At 37.7% G+C, this 20,361-nt stretch overlaps 1 protein-coding gene across 1 annotated transcript in view; it reads left to right on the forward strand.

Annotated features, from left to right (window-relative positions):
- The window catches only part of LOC110541752 (solute carrier organic anion transporter family member 1A5-like), a 30,226-nt gene extending 11,029 nt beyond the window's left edge, over positions 1–19,197 (forward strand). Inside the window, exons 6-11 of the mRNA XM_060383425.1 lie at positions 1,982–2,177; positions 3,934–4,099; positions 8,822–8,994; positions 13,815–13,879; positions 15,012–15,129; positions 18,901–19,197. Coding sequence (XP_060239408.1) covers positions 1,982–2,177; positions 3,934–4,099; positions 8,822–8,994; positions 13,815–13,879; positions 15,012–15,129; positions 18,901–19,120 — 938 coding nt within the window. The 3' untranslated portion in view covers positions 19,121–19,197. The remainder of the gene's footprint in view (positions 1–1,981; positions 2,178–3,933; positions 4,100–8,821; positions 8,995–13,814; positions 13,880–15,011; positions 15,130–18,900) is intronic.
- Positions 19,198–20,361: the final 1,164 nt, after the last annotated feature.

A 20,361-nucleotide genomic window follows, 5' to 3' on the forward strand; every position in this document is an offset into this window, starting at 1 on the left:
TGTCCTCATTACTCCTAATTTGGTTGCTCAGTCCTACAGTAGTCTGAGGAGTCTGTGCAGCCAGCATCTGCTTTTCTTGCTAGTACACAAAACACAAGGATTCTACTTTACACTTAAAAGCTGATTATCATGCATATTGGTTCTCTGGAAGTCCAAATCCCACTCCTTACCCTCCGATATATAATATTAAATACCAAGGTGTAGAACTGCACAGGATGCTTAAAGTCTTCCAAGCCTGGTACCAGCATTGTGTCTACACAACATAGCCAGGCTTTTTCTTTCTCCACCTTTTTTTTTTTCGTTTACTTGTTTTATTTATTTATTTTTTTTATTTTTTATTTTTTTTATCAGTTACATTTTATTAACTCTGTATCCCAGCCGTGTCCCGATCCCTCATTCCCTCCCAGTCCCTCCCTCCCTCCCTCATCTCCACCGTGCCCCTTTCCAAGTCCACTGATAGGGGGGACCTCCTCCCCATTCATCTGATCCTGTTTTATCTGGTATCTTCAGGACTGGCTACAAAGCCCTCCTCTGTGGCCTAACAGGACTGCTCCTCCCTTCGGGGGTGGGGAGACCAAAGAGCCAGTCATTGAGTTCCTGTTAGAAATAGTCCCTGTTCCCCTCACTTTGGGAAACCAATTGGTTACTGAGCTACCACAGGCTACATCTGAGCTCCAGACCCAGCTATACCACTGCTAGGTATATACCCAAAGTTTGTTCAAGTACACAAAAAGGACACTTGCTCAACCATGTTTATAGCAGCTCTATTTGTAATAGCCAGAACCTGGAAACAACCCAGATGTCCATCAACGGTGGAATGGGTACAGAAATTGTGGTATTTTTATACAATGGAATACTACTCAGCAATCAAAAAGGAGGAAATCATGAAATTTGCAGGCAAATGGTGGGATCTAGAAAAGATCATTCTGAGTGAAATATCCCAGAAGGAGAAAGACAAACATGGGATATACTCACTTATATAGACCTATAAGATATGATAAACATAATGAAATCTATACACCTAAAAAAGATAATCAATTGAGCGGACATGGGGTAAGATGATCAATCCTCGTTTAGAAAGACAGATGGGATGTGCATTGAACATATGACAGGAGTCTACTGAGCGCATCTGAAAGACTAACTAGCAGTGTTTTCAAAGCAAAGACTCATGACCAAACCTTTGGCAGAGTACAGGGAATCATAAGAAAGAAGGGGAGTTAGTTTGATGGGGAAAGGATAGGAGCTCCACAAGGACCAAATATATCTGGGCACAGGGTCTTTTCTGAGACTGACATTCAACCAAGGACCATGTATGGATATAATGTAGAACCACCTTTTTTTTTCTTTTGATTTTTGGCAGGAGAAAGAGTGTAAGGGGGGAATAATGCTGACAAACAGACAATGCACAAAAATGTTCTTTTCTTAATAAGCACAGACTCAGCAGTGATATTCAAAACTCACCTGACGTGGAGTCAAATTCCCATTAAACAGAGTGGAAGAAATACATGAAATATTTAATATGCACATACTATATGTGTGAGATATTAAGTCTTATAAAGTCTTTATAGATTGCTGAAATGGTTAAATAAATGCCAATAGTCTCTTTAAAGTGGCGTTTTGGGGACATTTAGAAACCTCTTTATATGCAATATGTGGCTGAGTAGAGGTTAGGATCACTGAGTCTGCTCTAACTATGTAGTATTTTGTTTTGTTTTTTCATATTTATTTTTTGTGTATAAAATGTTCTGTCTGAATGTACACCAGAAGAGAGTACTAGATCTCATTATAGATGGTTGTAAGCCAGCATGTTGTTGCTGGGAATTGAACTCAGGACCTCTAAAAGAACAGTCAGTGTTCCTAACCTCTGAGCCATCTCTCCAGCCCAACTAAATAATTTTTAAAGTAAGATGTATTACACAAATTTATAACATGTCTGTTTTTCTCCTGTTTTTTATAAATAAAATTTTACTTGCATTTATAGGTCTTTATAACTTAATTCCAATATGCATTGGTTATTTGGTTGGTGGTTATACTATGAAGAAATTCAAGATTACTGTCAGGAAAGCTGCATATATAGCATTCTTCCTATTCCTGGCTGAGTACCCTGTATCACTCTGTAACTTCCTGATGACCTGTGATAATTTCCCAGTTGCTGGCTTAACTACCTCTTATGAAGGGTATGTTGTTTCCTAATGAACATCATATTTTCACAATTTCTGTTCATTTACTCCAAGAGTTATACATGACCAGATCATTTTATTACAACTCCTTAACAGTGATTCATGGTTGTCTTTTAGCTTCTTTCCACCCATTAATCATATACCACCCCATAGAATTTATATGCTTATTAAAAAGGTGTGGGCACTTCCAGTGAGTACATTAATGATTTTGCATGCATGTGAGTAGTTGTCATGATGGTGTTCTAGTCTGCTTTAAAGTGTAATACAAAAAAACAACATAGATCTTTTAGCCTAAATTATCCATTTATTTCATACACCTGTCAACAGACAGCTTTAAATATTAAACACATCAGCAGGCCTTGATAAGTGGGCTCAAATTTAGCATAATTGCATTTAATACATGGTAAGTCAATCTATGTATATATTTATTTATGTCACTAGAGTACTTATTTCTCATGTTCTTTATAGCATTGAGTTTACATTTTAAGGGTTGTTTGGCTGTATTCTGTATTAGCACGAGAAATTTAAAACTTAGTATAGATCACTGTTATATAATCAACCAATCACTTAAATGAAATAAGGCACATACTTGGATGTTTCTTTCAAGGTGCAGGAGAGAGAACTCAGTGCTAAACTGATTGCTGAGCAGGCAAGAGATCCTTAGTTCAGATCCCCAGAATCCATGGAAATCTTGACATAGTAGAATAAGTGTAATCAGGGTTCCTGCAACGAGCTGAGCAGCACAGAGAGGAAACCCTCAAAGTTCAGGGCCTGCTAGTCTGTCATTTGCTGCAGTGAATAACAGGGGACTCTGTCTCCACCAAGGTAAAAGGTTGTATTCTGACCTCCACACGCATGATGTTGTACACACCCACACACGCAGACATACACCTGATAGAGAGATTAAAAATAAAGTTTCTTTCAAAATCCTTAAGAATTGTAAGATATTAATAATTTTAAGCATAATCATATATATCGCATTAGATTCGAATCTCTTTTTAAGACAGGAATTTTCCATTCACTTTCTAGATGCAGAAATTGAATCCCAGGGGGAATTAGTGAATTTGCTGTAATTGCCTTCAACAACACCAGTGTAGAACTGTACATGCTGAGTCCATCTCCAGTCATGCTGACTGCATACGGTGTTTGAGGGACAGGGTTTGAATTGAACCTCTAGAATCAGCATTTTCCTCTTTGAATCTCGTTATATGCACTGGACACTTTCCGCATCTCAGAAGAGGATGGCTGCTTAATCAAACCAATCTGTTTGTGGACGGAGAGCAGAGTCTCTCTTCTAAATGGAAATAACAGATTTGGTTCAAGCCAGGCCTTACATTATTTCCCATCAGGCAGATTAATGGGAGATTGGCCTTTCTCAATTTAGCTCTAACAGCACAGGGTTTTCCTGTAGGGCAGCCACTTAATGTTTTTTTAAGTCATTGAATAAAAGCTGTCATGAGACTTGTAGAGACAAGTCATGAGACCAGAAACTAATGTGACAGAAGCCATATAGAGACCACATGGTGATATTTGTGTGATTTCTGTTTGTGTTCTGGGAGAGAAGATGAAATCCTTTTTCTTTCTCTGTGTGTGTCAATCTCTCTCCCTCCATCCATTCCTTCCTAGCTCTCATTTTTCTTCTCTCCCTCTGTGTTGTGTGCATGTGAGTGCATGTTTAGTGAGATGAAGAGGAGAAAATAAAGTGCTTGGGTGGGTTATCAGTATCTGTACCATTATTTTTAAATCATTTCAGAGTTCAGCCACCTCTTGATGTGGAGAATATGGTCCTCGCTGACTGCAACACAAGGTGTAGCTGCTTAACGAAAACATGGGATCCGGTATGTGGAGACAATGGCCTAGCATACATGTCTGCCTGCCTTGCAGGCTGTGAGAAGTCTGTCGGAACGGGAATCAACATGGTAAACATCCTTGCAGTGTCTGGGCTGATGTGTGTGTACTGTGTTAACATGTGCTGTGACCTAAGCCTACAGCTGCTGAAAAGCAAAATTAGTCATGCTTAAAACAGGTTAATATTTCTGTGAACAACTCACTTTAGTTTGTGTATGCACACTTGACCTTAAAATTCCTAGATGTTATGTAAAACCCTGGCAGTGACTGGGCATTATTTTGTAATTTCAAAACACTTGAGATCATTATTCAAGTTTTCTGAGTTAGTATATATGTAAATTACTCTGGACAGAACCTGACCTTTGTTGTGTTGGGTTTCAAGAAGCCTGGGCTAGCTTCAAACTTGATCTGTAGTTGAGGCAGACAGAAGAATTTTCTTTTCATATCATGATCTTTACTTACTTGTTTATTTTATTTATTTGTTGTGTTCGCTTGTGTGGTATGCTGATGCATGTGCACGCAGAGAAGAGAAGGCAACCTCAGCTCTTGACTGTCAGGTCGCAAGTACTTGGTGCTTCTCAGACAGGCCTTGCTGGCCTGGTATTTAGTGCTTCTGATGGGCAAGTGAGGCCCAAGGAGTCACCTGTGTCCACCTTCAGAGCACCAGTGTTGCAAGCACATCCTCTGTGTATGTACTGTTCACGTGTTTGCTGTGGATGAAAACTCAGGTCCTCATGCTTGTGCAGAACTTTAAAGACCGTTTCACCTTCCCAGTCCCTCACCATGATGGTTTAGCAAGATAAAGAGTCATTTATAAGGAGTCATTAAGGCATTTTCTCTTGCCTTAAACATGTTATAGTACTTAGAGTTCATTGACAGTCAAATTAAAATATAACTTTTGATTCTTAATCAGACATGGAAATAGAACAATTCAAAAAGTACTAACATTGTTCTTGTTTTTTTTAAATAAACTTTTTTTTCCTTGGGGACATGACTGTTTATGAGTAAGTACCTAACTATTTAGTCAACATTCTGAGATACATTTTGTTTTAGTACCTAGTATTAGTAGAAAATGAAAGAAAGCATTATTTCTTTACTTTGTATAAATGGCCAGGGGTGCTGGCACATGCCTTTAATCCCTGCACTCTGCTGGAGTGGCAGAGGCTTGAGGATCTCTGATTTTGAGGCCAGCTTGGTCCAAAGAGTGAGTTTCAGGAAAGCCAAGGCTTCTTAAAAAATCCTGTCACAACCACTCCCACACACACACACACACATGTGAAGGGTATAAAGCTAGCTCAGTGGGTGAAGTCATTTGCCACTAACCGTCAGAGTTACATGCTGGAATCCATGTGGTATAACGAATAACTAAACCCCTGACTTCTACTTGTATGCCATGGCAAATTCCTGTCTATACATGTGTATGCACACACACACACACACACACACACACACACACACACAAACACATGCATGCACACCTACTAGAAAATCAACCATCCAATCAACCAAATAAATAAATATACATATATATATATTAAAAAGTGTATATTAAGGAGAATTGACTTTTGGTAAATTTATTCCATAAAGTTAGAAAAAAAATGCTATTTAAAAAATTCTACCTCTTTATACATTTTTAAATTCTTTATTAAGTTATTTATTTACATTCTGATTACACCTTCCCTTCCCTCCTCTACCCCAAGTTCTATCCTCTCACCTCCCTGTAGAAGTAATCTCTTGTGTCTGTATGGAAGCATCACCTGTCAATAAAAATTAATGACTTAGAGCTGAGGCAGGAAATAGGAGAGGGGACATCCAACAAGCAGAAAGAATTCTGGGATAGAACCAGTTGCAGGAGATTTGCCCAGCAAGATGTGAGGAAGACAGACATGTGATATCTGAGCAGAAGTAACCAGTCACATGGCAAAATGTAGATTATTATAAATGTAGATTATTATAAATAAATTATTACAAATTATAATTATAAATTATAAATATTATTATAAATTATAATTATAAATTATAAATATTATTATAAATTATTATGAGCTAGTCATGGAAGAGAATAGGATGACCTAAGTATTTATAAATATATTTTAAGCCCCATGGCAACTTGGGTCTCAAAGGAAACCCCCCTTCAACTTAATGATGGCCAGCATGGCACAAACCCATAGCCCTGTGATTAAGAGTCTCATGTTCTACCCACCAAGCTACCTGGGTGAATCATTGGCACTTGGTTTTTTCCTAGAATCCCAGTCCCATATACTAGGATGAACAAGTTTTGGTCATTATATTGAGTGATTTTTGGAAATTTGTCATTAAACAGGGGTTGGTTACAAGTTATTAATTGGTCTTGATCATGGGGAAAATTAGATATGGGGACTGGGACTCATGTATTTTTTTTCTTTCCTTTTCTTTAATCTATTCTTCTTTCTTGCTTAGGTGAAACTAAGTAGTTAAAAAGAAAAATGGAGAGGCATAAGAATAGCACATAGGAGTAATATAGGAATAATAGGAGAAAAGGGTAGATTGTTGAATCTACTCTTAAATCAAAGAACATCTTATAAACCTATAATCTAATATTGGTGTGGATTTTGTATATTGATATAGAAATAAGATTATTTTGCTTACATTAGTATAGATTTTTATATATTAATACATAATTAAGGTTATTTTTTATAAATTTGTTTATATTATAGCACATTAATACAAATTTAAAGATACTTTCTTACACAGATATTATGTTTCAACTCCTGCATAAGGTATAGGACCTATACAACTCATTTATAAATCAAGGGTTACTTCCAGTCCTTTTAAAATCTGTTTAGGATAATTAAGTAATACAAGTTAATAGTTAATCAATTAGACTCATGGTCATGTTAGATACTAGTCTAGTTTATTATAAAAATATACACCCTAGGGTGAACAGATAGTAAATAGCTAGAAACAAGCAACACGTACTTTTTTAGATTTACTATAGATAGGTGGGTAATGATTATACAATTTATAAATGTTTATAGATAGATAGGTTGTCTTTAAAAACCTCAGAGACCTACAAAATATAGCATCTAAATATGCCATATTCTTAATTTTATTAATTTAAGACTTTTTGACATTGAGACCTGTTAGCCCCTCCTATCACCCCATTTTATTTGAAAGAAGATGATTAATAATGAACCTCCATTATCATTTGGCTTCATATGTAACAAGCTAACGACCAGGCAAAGAAAATGCCTTTACTTCAATTACAGACAGAATGTTGTCCAAATGCATAAAACTTGGATGCAGACAAAGTCAACTGCCTAGCTCTGCTAAGTTCTTCATAAGTCCTGCCTCACATGTATGTCTATTAGATACTCTGAGCCAGAAGCTGAAGATGATGCTCCAACATTAAAAGGAAATTTTGGGTGATTGTCTAGGCAGGTGGCTGGCTGTCAGTTCTCTATTTTGGAAGCTGCTTGTTTGTACTTCCTATATACTAAAGTAATATTATTTACTTCTCAAGTCTCTGATGGATTTGAAAACTAGATAGTTACAGAGTTGTAGTCTTATAATTAAGATCAAGTTGTTTAAGATTTAAGAAGATGTTTTTCAGATCTAGAAGGTATTTTTAGGTTGGTAATGCAAGTCATGGTAGAAAATAATTTAGGTCCAGTACTCTGAACTCACCAAGACAGAATAGATAGTAAAATATTTTCTTCAAAGTTGCCGAATACATATGAACTGGATAATGTGAATATATATCATACCTTAGAATTTTCATAATTGTTTCATAATGGTTCTTTTTGTATATATTTTATTGTTGTAAGGGAAATAGCGCTTTATTAGACTAAAGGAGAAATGCAGAAGGACACTCAGGTCTATATAGAAGCATTCATCACTTCTCAATAAAAATGTAATGGCCTATAGATAATGCAGGAAATAGGAGGTAGGACATACAGCAGGTAAATAGGATTCTGGGATAGAGCTAGGAATGGGATATTCATCCAGCAAAATGTGTGAAGGACAAATGCATAGTACCTGATCAGAGGTAACCAGCCATATAGCAGAATATAGATTGATATGAATTGTTTATTTTAAGTTATAAACTAGTCAGAGAAGAGTCTAGCTATATGGTCTAGATATTTGGAAACTTTTTTTTTTAGTCCAGTCATTTGGGGCTGGGCTGTAAAATCACCACAACACTCCCTCCCCCATGTGCCCTTCCTGCCATTCTCCTCAGATAAAGGGAGGCCTCCCATATACATCACTATCTTTGGCATTTTCAGTTTCAATAAGATTAGGAGCCTCTTCTCTTGAGGCTAGACAAGGCAGATCAGTTAGGGGAAAGGGATCCAAAGGAAGACAATGTAGTCAGAGATAGCCTCTGTTCCTGCATTAGGAGTGACACATGAAAACCCAGCTGCACATCTGTTACTATATGAACAGGGCATAGGTCCATCTCAATCATGCTACTTGGTTGGCAGTTCAATGGGTCCAGGTTAATTGATTCTGTGGGTTTTCTTGTGGTATCCTTGCCACTTCTGGCTCTTTATAGTTTATGACAGAATTCTGAAATACCAAACAAGAGATGGAAATAAACATAAAAAAGAGTCTCCATTTCATTTACTGAGTGTTTTTTATTTAATGGTTTTGTGTTCAAAAGTGGGTCCTTATTCAAACTAGATATGTGTTCTTTCTCTGAATTGTATGGCTGATGCAATATTCTCCATTTTGATACAACTGACTGTGTAGAAAATACTGATAGTTTAAGGCCATTATTTTTCTTCCTTAAATAGGACATTGTTTTTTGACAGGTGTTTCAAAATTGCAGCTGCATTGGCTCATCAGGAAACTCATCTGCGGTCCTTGGGTTGTGTAACAAGGGCCGTGACTGTGATAACAGGATGCAGTACTTTTTAATCATCTCATTAATTTGCAGTGTTATCTATTCATTAGAAGCCATGCCTGGATTCATGGTTTTTCTAAGGTAAAAAGTAACTCCTTCACTTAGCTTTCTCTCTTTCTCCTTCTTCCTTCCTTCCTTCCTCCCTCCCTCCCTCTATCCCTCCCTCCCTCTCTCTCTCTCCCTCTTTCTTTCTTCTTTCTTTCTTTCTTTCTTTCTTTCTTTCTTCATAATGTGTCCATACGCAAATGTGTAATGTGTATATATGAGGGAGGGGATTTTCTGTTGCCACTAAGAACACAGGAAAGTCAGAGGACAATGTTAAGATATCAGTTCTCTTCTTTTATGTTCTTTTTGAGACAAGGTCTCTCTTTTTATTCCTGCTGCTGTTCTGCCTGTGTACTCCAACCTACCTGGCCATCAAGCTCCCAAGCATTTCTGATTTTGCCTTTTATTTCACTGTGATAACAAAGTATGCCACTCATTTGGACTTCTTTATTTTAATATTTTACATATGTTCCTGAGTTCTGGCGATTGAATTGAGGTTACCAAGCCTTTGTGGCCAGAACATCTCCCCACTGAGCAAGTCCACTGTTGTCATTTAGATTTTCGGTCACTTGTTAAAATTTCTTTTGCCAAGAAAGGCTCTTGTAATTGGTTCTTAGATTTTCAATGCTCTAAGATACCTTCACTAAGATTCTTATACTAAGCATTGCTGAATTTAACAATAATTTGAAATTTTTCTTTCCTGCCTTTTTCTATTTCTGTCCCTTATATCTTAAACCATATAAATGGACATCATGTTTTAACAGATGGAGAGTAATTGTGTAGCACTCATTTTCTATGTTCAGCCAACTGACTGGCAGAGTGTGAAATCCTTTGTAAAAGTGACCAGGGTCCCTTGACACCCTCAGCTGAAACTGTCTTAAACAAAAGACATGAAGAAAATAACAGATACTCTTTAAACAGGAAGTACATTAATGCACTAATATATACTCTGGATCAAGGTGGGTTATGAATGCAATGATAAAACCAACATGTTGCAGAGCAAAATTTCAAAGTTTAGCTTGTTAGCAGGTGTTCTTTTCAGCCTAGCAAACTTTACACCCACTAATAATGGGAAGCCAATTCAACCTGTCCTTTCTCATCTCATTGGAATTCAGAAGCAAAGTTGAGTTAAGCATGATGTGTAATTGTGTTATGTGTAAAACATGTTATCCTTAAAAACTGAAGTGTGGTTCTCACTTTCCCTGTGCTTTTTCAGCTCCCCTTCCCACTTTTCCTTTGCACCCCCTTCTCCTTCTTTTCCAAATTCCCTTTTCCTTTCTTTATCCTTTGCTTCACTCATGGTCTCTCATCCTCTCTTTTCTCTTCTTTTCACTCCTCTCCCCTCCTTCCTCTTATTTTCTTCCTCTCCTCTCCTTCCTCACCTCTACTTACTTCTGTTTTCTTCTGCCTCTTCTCATCTTCTTTGTCTCCTGTCCTTCCTTCTCTTCTATCCTCTTCTCTCCTCTCCTCTCTTCTCCCCCTCTGTCTGCTAACCCTTCTGTTCCCTCTACTTTGTTCATCTTTCCCCTGCTTCTACCCCTCATACACACTCACTGGAATAGGCTAGATATTTGTCCTTATTTATTCAGTTTCTATTTTAAGATGCTTTATTTTTATATTTACTAAATAGATACAGTATATGTCATTTTTCAGTTATAGGTTCAGGGATAGATAAGGGCAGCAAGTATTGCTAGTTCTTAAGACTCTTACTGTGAGGGACATTTCGCTATGACATCTTTCATCCCATTACTTGCCAGGCAGATTCAACTGATGTGGCTAAGTGATGTCTCCTTCCTCCCTCACTATTCCAGGTGCCTCAGTTTCAAAGCGAGATTCTCATTTGATAAGGATGCCTTTTCCCCTTAGAGGAGGATGGTCATAGGTGTAGGACACGTGAGCAGCTGAACTCTCCTCTTAGGGCCTTCAAACATGCTCTGCAGACATGCTCTCCTGTTTAATGCATACCCATTCTCACCCCCATCCCCCAATCACTTTCTCAATTATCTTACTTTCTGAAATTAACATGTAACTGGGTATAAAGATGTGGCTCATTAGTGTTTTAATGTATGATTATTTAAAGTACTTTGTGTGTTGGCACATGTGTGTGCATGTGTGCATGTGTGTATGCATGTGTGTGTGTGCATGTGTGCATGTGTGTATGCATGTGTGTGTGTGCATGTGTGCATGTGTCTATGCATGTGTGTGTGTGCATGTGTGCATGTGTCTATGCATGTGTGTGTGTGCATGTGTGCATGTGTCTATGCATGTGTGTGTGTGCATGTGTGCATGTGTGTATGCATGTGTGTGTGTGCATGTGTGCATGTGTGTATGCATGTGTGTGTGTGCATGTGTGCATGTGTCTATGCATGTGTGTGTGTGCATGTGTGCATGTGTGTATGCATGTGTGTGTGTGCATTTGTTTGTGTTGATGAGTGTGTGTGTGTGTGTTTGTGTGTGTGTGTTATTACATGCCATGTCAGGCATATTAACATGACAAGACATCTCACAGGAGTTGATTCATTTTGCCCATGTGGGTTCCAGGTATTGACCTCAGTTTGTCAATTTTGGTGGCAATATACTTTACCTACTAATCCATCCTGTGGGCTCTAATGTGTAATTTCTTGATGTAATGAGGGTAAGGTGTATTTAAGTTGGTTTTTTTCATATTTCTTTGCTCTTTCCTGCTGAATGTTATGATTACAATGTAAATAATACTATCATTATTCTTCTAGTCGGTTGCATTTTCTTAAAATCTTTCATGTAGTCACTTCCATAATAAAATACACACACACACACACACACACACACACACACACACATATTCTTAACAAAGGATGTATTTTGTGAGAAAAGGCCACATTTAAACTAGGTTTCCATTGCTGGGGTCCAGCCCCTGGGGAGGTCAGGGCCTAAAAAAGGGTCGATACAAGAATGAGTGTTGAGAAAAGAGTGAGTCAGGCATGGAGATCAGGGGGAGTTTTACATCCTGACTGACTGGAAGTCTGGGTGCTTTTTTATTTTCTCAGGATTGAGTAGGCAGGGATAGATGCATGTTGTTCCAAAACATAAACAATATCATTTTTATCCCCACACATGTTTAACTTCTGCTTTGTCATAACTTTAGTCATCATTGAGAAACCATAATATAACAGAATTATCTTTGACAATAAATTTCTCTAGTCAATCCCACAACCCAACTTTCAAGAATATTGCAGATTCAAGGGCATATTTGCCAAAGCATGACAGCCTTTTCTCAGGCTGGTAGCTCTTCCAGTTTCAAAGGCCACTAGACAGAAAGTAAATATCCAAGCCAGCCTGGATGGATTGTCATTTTCCAAGCAGTGTACTATCAGGTTTTAATAGTCAGAGTGCTAATTGTCATTAGGCCGAAGAAAAGTCTTCAGACCAAAGCTGCTGCAGTTATTTTTTAATTTCTGCTAAAACAAAATATTTATATTTTATGTATTTGTAGATTTTATTTAAATATCTAATCTTGGTATTTTTGTTGTTGTTGTTGTTCCTTGGTCATAGTGGCCCTGTAAGAGTTAACTTTTTCTAAGAAAGGAAGGTCTTAATACTCTATTTTTTTTTATCATTTGTCCACATCATTGTTTGTCCACCAGTATTATGAAGAAGGTTTTTCATTTGATGTGCTGCAAACTTTTCTAGCCTACCGAATATTTTTTACCTTTTTAAGTTTATTTTGTTTTGATTATTTGTTTTCTGATTAAGTGCTGGGGCGGATGTGCCAAGAGCATCTTTGACTCAGAGCCTCCTAAGGAAGTCTGTGACATAATTAATTGGGTCACAACCTCCATGGTGTAAGGAAGACCTTCAAGTATGGTCAGAAAAGGATATCTCCCTAAAAGCGGGTGGGGGGGTGTAGTTAGGTCAGGACATTCCTGGGAAAGCTTAAAAGCAGTGCTCCTGGAGAAGGCATAAATTATTCCTAAGAAAATTTCCATCAATCTAATATTCACAAGTTGTACAAATAATAAAAGACCCAGACCCCCATGCATCTGACACATAGGGATCAAGGCCAAAAGAGTAGGAGACTGCACCACAGCAACTGCATCACTCAGCTTGCTTTGCCAAGAGGATGTATTGACTTTATGACTTATGCTGTTTCCATTAGATATAGCTGTGCCATTCTATTTTCTTAATTTATAAGACTATTTTTCAGTTTATTCTTATGGCTTCATAGGCTTCAGGTTTGAATGTAAATCTTAAAAATACCTCAAGTCTATTTTTCTTTACACTTTACTACTGTAAAGAAAAATAACCTAGGAGGCCAGTGACCTCCTAGGTTAATACAGCAGTAAAGAAAAACATATAAAGTTTTTAAAATCCATATAACCAATAATTTCTCAATATCATAGTATGTGTAGTGGACTCATTCTCTGTTTACCTGAGGGAATGCATTTAACCATATCTTGGATTTTTATAGGACATGTGTTATATCTTTTTACAAACATGAGAAAATGCCTGGCAAACAACTTAAGAGCAGAAAGGTTTATTTGATTGTGGTTTCAAAGGTTTCAGTCCATTTTGTTGGTCATAGCATGGTGGTTGCCATGGTAACCATGAAACTCTTCATCTAGGATAGCAAACAATCTCTTAACTGTTAATGGGCTCAGCCCGGCTTTAGATGTGTGGAGGTCAGAGGCCAGCTTTCAGAAGTCCCTACTGTCCTTGGTCCATGTGGGCTTAATAGACGCAGAGCTGTATCATTTTCACTTCAGAATGAAAAGCTTAAGCATTAGAATAATGAACTGCCACTGTCACTGGAAGGATAATATGTCGGATGTATGATTTGCATGACTAATTTTATTTGTGTACTTGTTTATGTATTGTAGGTGTATCAAACCTGAAGAGAAGTCACTTGGAGTTGGATTCCATGCATTTTGCACACGAATATTAGGTATGAAAACTCTTTCCAACATATCTGACCAACATTAAGTGCTTAAATAATTTTTTCCTGTATAAGAAGACAGAAACTATCTCATCAACCCAAAACACAATTCTCACCTTAAAGTGAATAAGAGGGTTTTTTGTTTGTGTCTTTGATGTTTTGTGAGTGACCATGACATGGCACACAGATTCTGGTCATCCACAACATGTTCAAACACGAATCCAGTTTTGTGATAGTGTTTATAGTTAAAAAACATAGGGATCCGTGAACAGGTTCTTCTCAAATAGATCTGTGGGGACTTGAGGTAGGTTGGTTACAGTGAAACAGAGAATTCTTTGCTGCAGGCTCAGATGCTATCTCAGGGAATTCTTAGTGTTTCGGTGGGTAGAGGCCAGTGACCTCCTAGGTTAATACATCACTGAAGATTCATGTAAGAGTCACATGCATACATGGTCAGAGGCTGGGGTGAGGCAATGAAGAATCAATAAGAGAGGTAAAGCAATTTGTCTCTGGATCTCCAATATTTCAATTGCCCACACCCAGGAAGTCCCAAAGACCTTGTAGCATCTTTCACATAGGTGTGCTCTGCCCACTTTTTGCTGATCTTCAGTGTACAAGCAATTGTGTTTGGTAATGGCTACTTGTAATTAGTCTGAGAAGTAACTATAGAGTTGAAAAATGTTTCTCCTTGTCTTTAAAAGATTTAACTTGAACTTAATTACATCTTTCATTTTTAGTGGATTCAAGAATAAAAGGAAAAGCCAAATGGTTTTGTTAGTTGGATGCAAAGAAAACCAATAAGAGACATTTCAGAGAATACATTAGGTTCATGGTTACAAACTCAATAAATATCTTTATAGCATCTTATAGACAGTTTTTATTTGTTGTGATCTAGAAACTTTAGCATTAACTAATAATTCCTAAAAGTAAGTTTAGAGCATTGATTCATAATTTGTTATATTGCTTTTAAATAGGGAAATTGAAGTATTTCCAAATAAAATAACACATCTCTCCTTTTCCTTTCTTCCTGACAATGGGATTTTTTCATTTGTTTTGGGTTTTTTCTTTGTTTGTTTGTTTCTTGTTTTTTATTTATTTTTTTGTTTTGTTTTTCATTTATTTGTTTGTCTTTTCATTGCAGCTGGCATACCAGCACCTATTTACATTGGTGCTTTGCTAGACAGAACATGTTTGCACTGGGAAACTTTGAAATGTGGTGAGCCAGGCGCTTGCAGGATGTACGATATAAATAGTTTCAGGTAAAGATAACTTTAACGACTTTTGTAGTGCATACAATGTCCCCTTTCATATATATCATCTTCTTGAGTGGTAAGATAGCACATAGCTTCATTTTCAGAATGCAAGGATACACATGGATGGTAACATTATTTCTAAAGTGATTGATACATATAGGCCTCTGTGTGTTCCCTAAAAACTCTTCAAAATACTTCAGAAAGGGAGCAGGTGTCTGAATAGAAAAGCCTCAAGTAGCAGGGAAGAGCCACATCTTGAGCTGAGCACGTGTGGCAGAACACTGGCAATAAACAAGACAGCAAGATAATGAGACTTGAAACAGTGGTACTACAGATGAGAACAAAGTCTCTCAGCACCTACCACCCTATACCTATGGACAAAAAGGAGGATTCCTTCCTTCTACAGGAATAGGGATGACAGAGCCCCAGCACATTCAGGAAGCATGGATTCTGGCATTCCAAGTCCTGCAAAGTTCACAGTCCTACCATATTTGCAGCCTGACTAGATAAATAACCCCAAATCTGTGTAGTACTATGAAGTTAGCAAAATGTGCCAGGTGCTTTAGCCAGGGGATATCTTGAGAAGTGCCCTGATCTCTAAATTGGACTGACATTCTTATCTCTGGTAACCCATAGATGGCCCATTGGACTTATTGGTTAGCTGCCTCATGAACACAATTTGGTTCATAGAATGATTGTGGCACAAACCCACTGAGAGTGTCTCAAGTGAGAGGAGGTTGCCACACATATAAATACCTGGAGCCATACCCTCAAGAACCAGGAGACCAAGGAACCTACTACTTGAGATCTTGGTGCCTCCAATTTGGGTGGTTTCACGTTGCTCTTTGGGCTAAAAGTAGTTACTTACATGGTTCCCACCACTGTTCAGGCTAAGCCTGTGCATGTTGCTAACACCATAGCAAAAGAACTGTGGTTTCACTGCTGTCCCACCCCCAGGCATCATGCCAGGCTGATCTTGAACCAGACTCTGGCTGTTATCTTGCTTAGCCTCTAGGGCAGCATTTCCAAAGAATCCCACAGAGAAACTCTGTTTGATACAGACTGCATTGTAGTAAACACTCTTCTCCGTTCCTAAGAGGTCTTCAGCCAATAAGAATTTTGCCCTTCTCTAGGTATGACCCAATCCTGCTCTGTCTCTGAGTGAGCATTATGCTAAAAGATTCTGGAAAAGAAAACTGTTAGCCATTGCCTTGTCTGAGTGTGTATGACTATGGCTGGTTGAGATCCCATCCCCAGCCTGGAATATCCATAATAACAGAGTGAAAGGACTCACCCACTCTGTCAACATATCTCTCTGTGTGTTAAAGCTCCAGTTGTTTGACATCCCCAGAATGGTGGACTGTATCCTGGAATTGTGGGCAAATTAACCCTTGTCCATAAATTGATTTGTCAAGTTTTTTTTTTAATAACAATGGCAGGAAAATAAATTACGATATTTATAAATCTATTATCCATTTAGAAAAAAAGATATTTCTAGACTGTTATATGCAATGTGTCATGCGTCCACACTTATATACTATATTTATAGTTTCCTGTGTAGAAAGTCAAGACAGTTTCCTCTATTCTTTTTCATTAATTTGTTTGTTTTTGTTTTTCAAGACAGGGTGTCTCTGTCTACTGCCCTGGCTTTTCTGGATCTCACTTTGTAGACCAGGCTGGCTTTAAACTCAGAGATGTGTCTACCTCTGCCTTCCAAGCACTGATATGAAAGGTGTACAACAATTCCTTGCCCCATTTTCTCTTATGTATCCCAGAATTTCCTGCCTAAGAAATGGTGCCACCAACTCTAGGCTGTGTCTTCTCATCTCAGTTAATGTGATCAAAATAAAACTTAACAGACATATTCACAAGCCAATATAATCTACACAGGCTTTCACTGAAACTCCTTTCCCAGGAGATCCTAGATTGTGTGAAGTTGACAAGACTGTGTATCACAACGTAGTTCCTATAAATAGATTGAGAAAAGGAAAGAATACTTTTGTAGTTATTTAGAAATGTGCATTTGTCAAAATACTGATTTCCCAAACACATGAAATCCGGAAACCTTAAGGCATATTTTAACAAATTTACAAAGAACAGACGCTTATGCCAGCGTATAGGTTATTTTAAGACACTGTGAAAGGAAAGCTTATCTAATTATTTTCAGCAAGCTTGTACAGCCCTCATGCTTACCCTGGGCATGTTCCTCAAATAGACAGAATTAGTGGCTAATTCAGGGGTTCAGGGGTTAAGAACACACATTGCCCTTGCCAGGGAAATCAGTTCAATTCTTGTAATCCACATGGGACAGCTCACAACTTCCTCTGACTCCAACTCCCAGGACTCATGAACACATATTTATACAGAGACAAAACACACATATATAACTAGAAGTAATAAAAATATTATAAGATAAATTGATTGCTGTACATGCAAAACTGTGTATGAACATTAACAAGCTGAATTGCTTAACATATAAAATGACTAATAGGACTTATTTTAAACACACAAGGATTTCAATGTCACAAAAATCTATTGGTGTGACAGGATACAAATACTGAGCAGAAACAACTTGAAAAATGTTTTTATGATGTTTTATACATGTATGATCAAAACACATGTTAAAACCTGTGTGAGCAAAACAACCAAAAAAGGGGAGGTCCCTAAATCTGATTTACGTTGTTTTTTTTTTTTTTTTTTTTTTGGCTCAGTATTTCAGAAAACAGGTCATAATGGCAGGAAGGCAATGGTGTCAGAGGAAATGACAGAGGAGGTATGGTAGTGATATGGGACGTAAAGACACAGGAGGTGTGGAGGATAAGATTGAGGAGGCTGGTCATGTTGAACATTCTTTCTGGATGCACTGAGTGCTTCTCACATTCATGGTGGAAATTCAGTGTCAGCTAACCCTGTCTGAAAATTCCATCACAGACACACCCAGAGATACATTTCTATAATGATCCTAGATCCAGTCATTTCCAAATGGAAATGAGCCATAATCAACATGAAGAAAAGAAATCTAATATTTTATAGTGATAATTTTTGATACTTTAACAAACAAAACTAATACTTCAGCATAGAAGATTATATAAAATACATGGGTATAATTATTACTAGATGCTTTTCTTGGAATAATAAAAAATCTGTAAGAATATAAAAAATTATCTTTCACTAAGCACATTAAGATTTAATACAGTTCTTACATAAAATTCCATTCACTCTGCCCATCAGTTGCCCATCAGGCTCAGCATCTGCTTTGATAGTAAGAACTGGGAAATAGTAAGAGCTGGAGAGGACAGGGTCTCCACAAGGAGAGCAACAGAACAAGAAAATTTGAACACAGGGAACTTCCCAGAGACTCATACTCCAACCAAGGACTATTCATAGAGATAACCCAGAACCCCTGCACAGATGTAGCCCAGGGCAGTTCAGAGTCCAATTGGGTTACATAGTAATGTGAAGAGGGACTGCCTCTGACATAATCTGATTGGCCTGCTCTTTGATCACCTCCCCCTGGGGGGGGGAATCAGCCTTACCAGGCCATAGTAGAGGACAATGCAGCCACTTTTGATGTGAACTGATAGACTAAGATCAGAAAGGAGAGGAGAACCTCCCCTATCAGTGGACTTGGGGAGTGGCATGCATGCAGAGGGAGGAGGAAGAGTGGGATTGGGAGGGGAGGAGGAAGCGGCTTATGGGGGCATGCAGAATGAATAAAGTGTAATTGATGAAAAATTAAAAAAAAAAGATTTAATACAGATCAGCTCTTTTCAATAGGCGTGTCTACCTTGGGATGTCTGCAGCACTAAAAGCATCAAGCTTTCTCCCTGCATTCTTCATTCTAATACTTGTGAGGAAGCTGCAACTCCCTGAGGAAATCAACTCTTCAGAATCTAAACCTGCAGAGATGAAACTCACAGAGAAGGAAGGCGAGTGCATGGAAGTGCACAGAAGTCCTGAGGTTGACAATGATGGAGAACTGAAAACCAAGCTGTAGTGAGTTTTCTTCTGCCCTTCACAAGCCCATGAAGAGAATATACATTTCACTTGCTCTGAATGATGAGAGGTACTATAGGAATATTTTCTTTAGAGACCTCAAAAATTATTTTTACTAATGATAAAAATATTTTCTGATAGCATTTTCAGAACTTTGGGCTAACACTTAAGAATTTCCCAGAGAAGGCTTCTATGGTAACACTGAACTATAAAGCTGCCTTCATTTTCAGATGGTATCTTCTGTTTTAACTCAATCAATGAAAATTTCTGTTTCTAATAGATGTTTAAATAGCTTAAAACTTTTCTATTTCTGAAACACTAACTCCATTGAATTTCTATTTTGATGTTGGAGGTCTTTCAAGCTAAAAATATGCACTGAAGTTGTGCCACATTGAAATAGCCATCCACATATAGGAGTTGTTAGCTCTTTTATTTTATTCTAGACATGATGCTTCCAAGATTCGACTTCTCATTAATGTGTCTCTTTTGTCTTCAATCCCTTCTTTCATTACTCACATCACACATTTGATCATTTTTTAGAGCACTGACGAACCTAATCAGGTAATTAAAAAACCACATAACAAAGACTGCTGCATGATTTTTCTCCCGTTGGCAATTCAAAGCTAATCACAAAACTCTTTCTTAGAAGCAGGTACATGAGAAAGCCAATCCTTTAAAGGCATTTTGTAGAGATATGGTTTTATCTTAGTGTTACAGTGTTTGCCTACTAAGTGTGTATCTCTGGTTTAAGCCCCAAGATAAAGTAAAATACTGACAAAATGAAGTTAAAATAAATCTAAGCTAGGATGTAGTATAAAATATTCTAAAAAGTCTAATTTTTTCAAAATCAGGAGGCCTTTAAGCCCAGTGTTCATTTTATTCATGTATCCTTAGAGCACACAGCTATTAACTTTCAAAATCAACTTATACTAAAACCTTAAAGAGGAGGCAGATAGATGGCTCAGTGGAAAGGGATGTTTGCACCAAGTCTGACAAGGTGGGTTTGATGCAAATTGTTCTATGTCCTCTACTGATATACTGTGGTATACTTGCCCCAGTTCCTAGTAAGGGGAACATGTACTATCTCTTACATGAACTCAGTGGCTGGCTCTTTGATCAGTGCAGCCAGTCCTGATGAGACCTGATAGACTAGGGTCAGATTGAAGGGGAGGAGGTCCTCTACTATCACTGGACTGGGGAAGGCACATAGGAGGAGATGAGGGAGAGAGCAATGGTGGGATT

This window comes from Meriones unguiculatus, chromosome 5 (genome assembly GCF_030254825.1).
Source record: "Meriones unguiculatus strain TT.TT164.6M chromosome 5, Bangor_MerUng_6.1, whole genome shotgun sequence".
Taxonomy (NCBI): Eukaryota; Metazoa; Chordata; class Mammalia; order Rodentia; family Muridae; genus Meriones; species Meriones unguiculatus.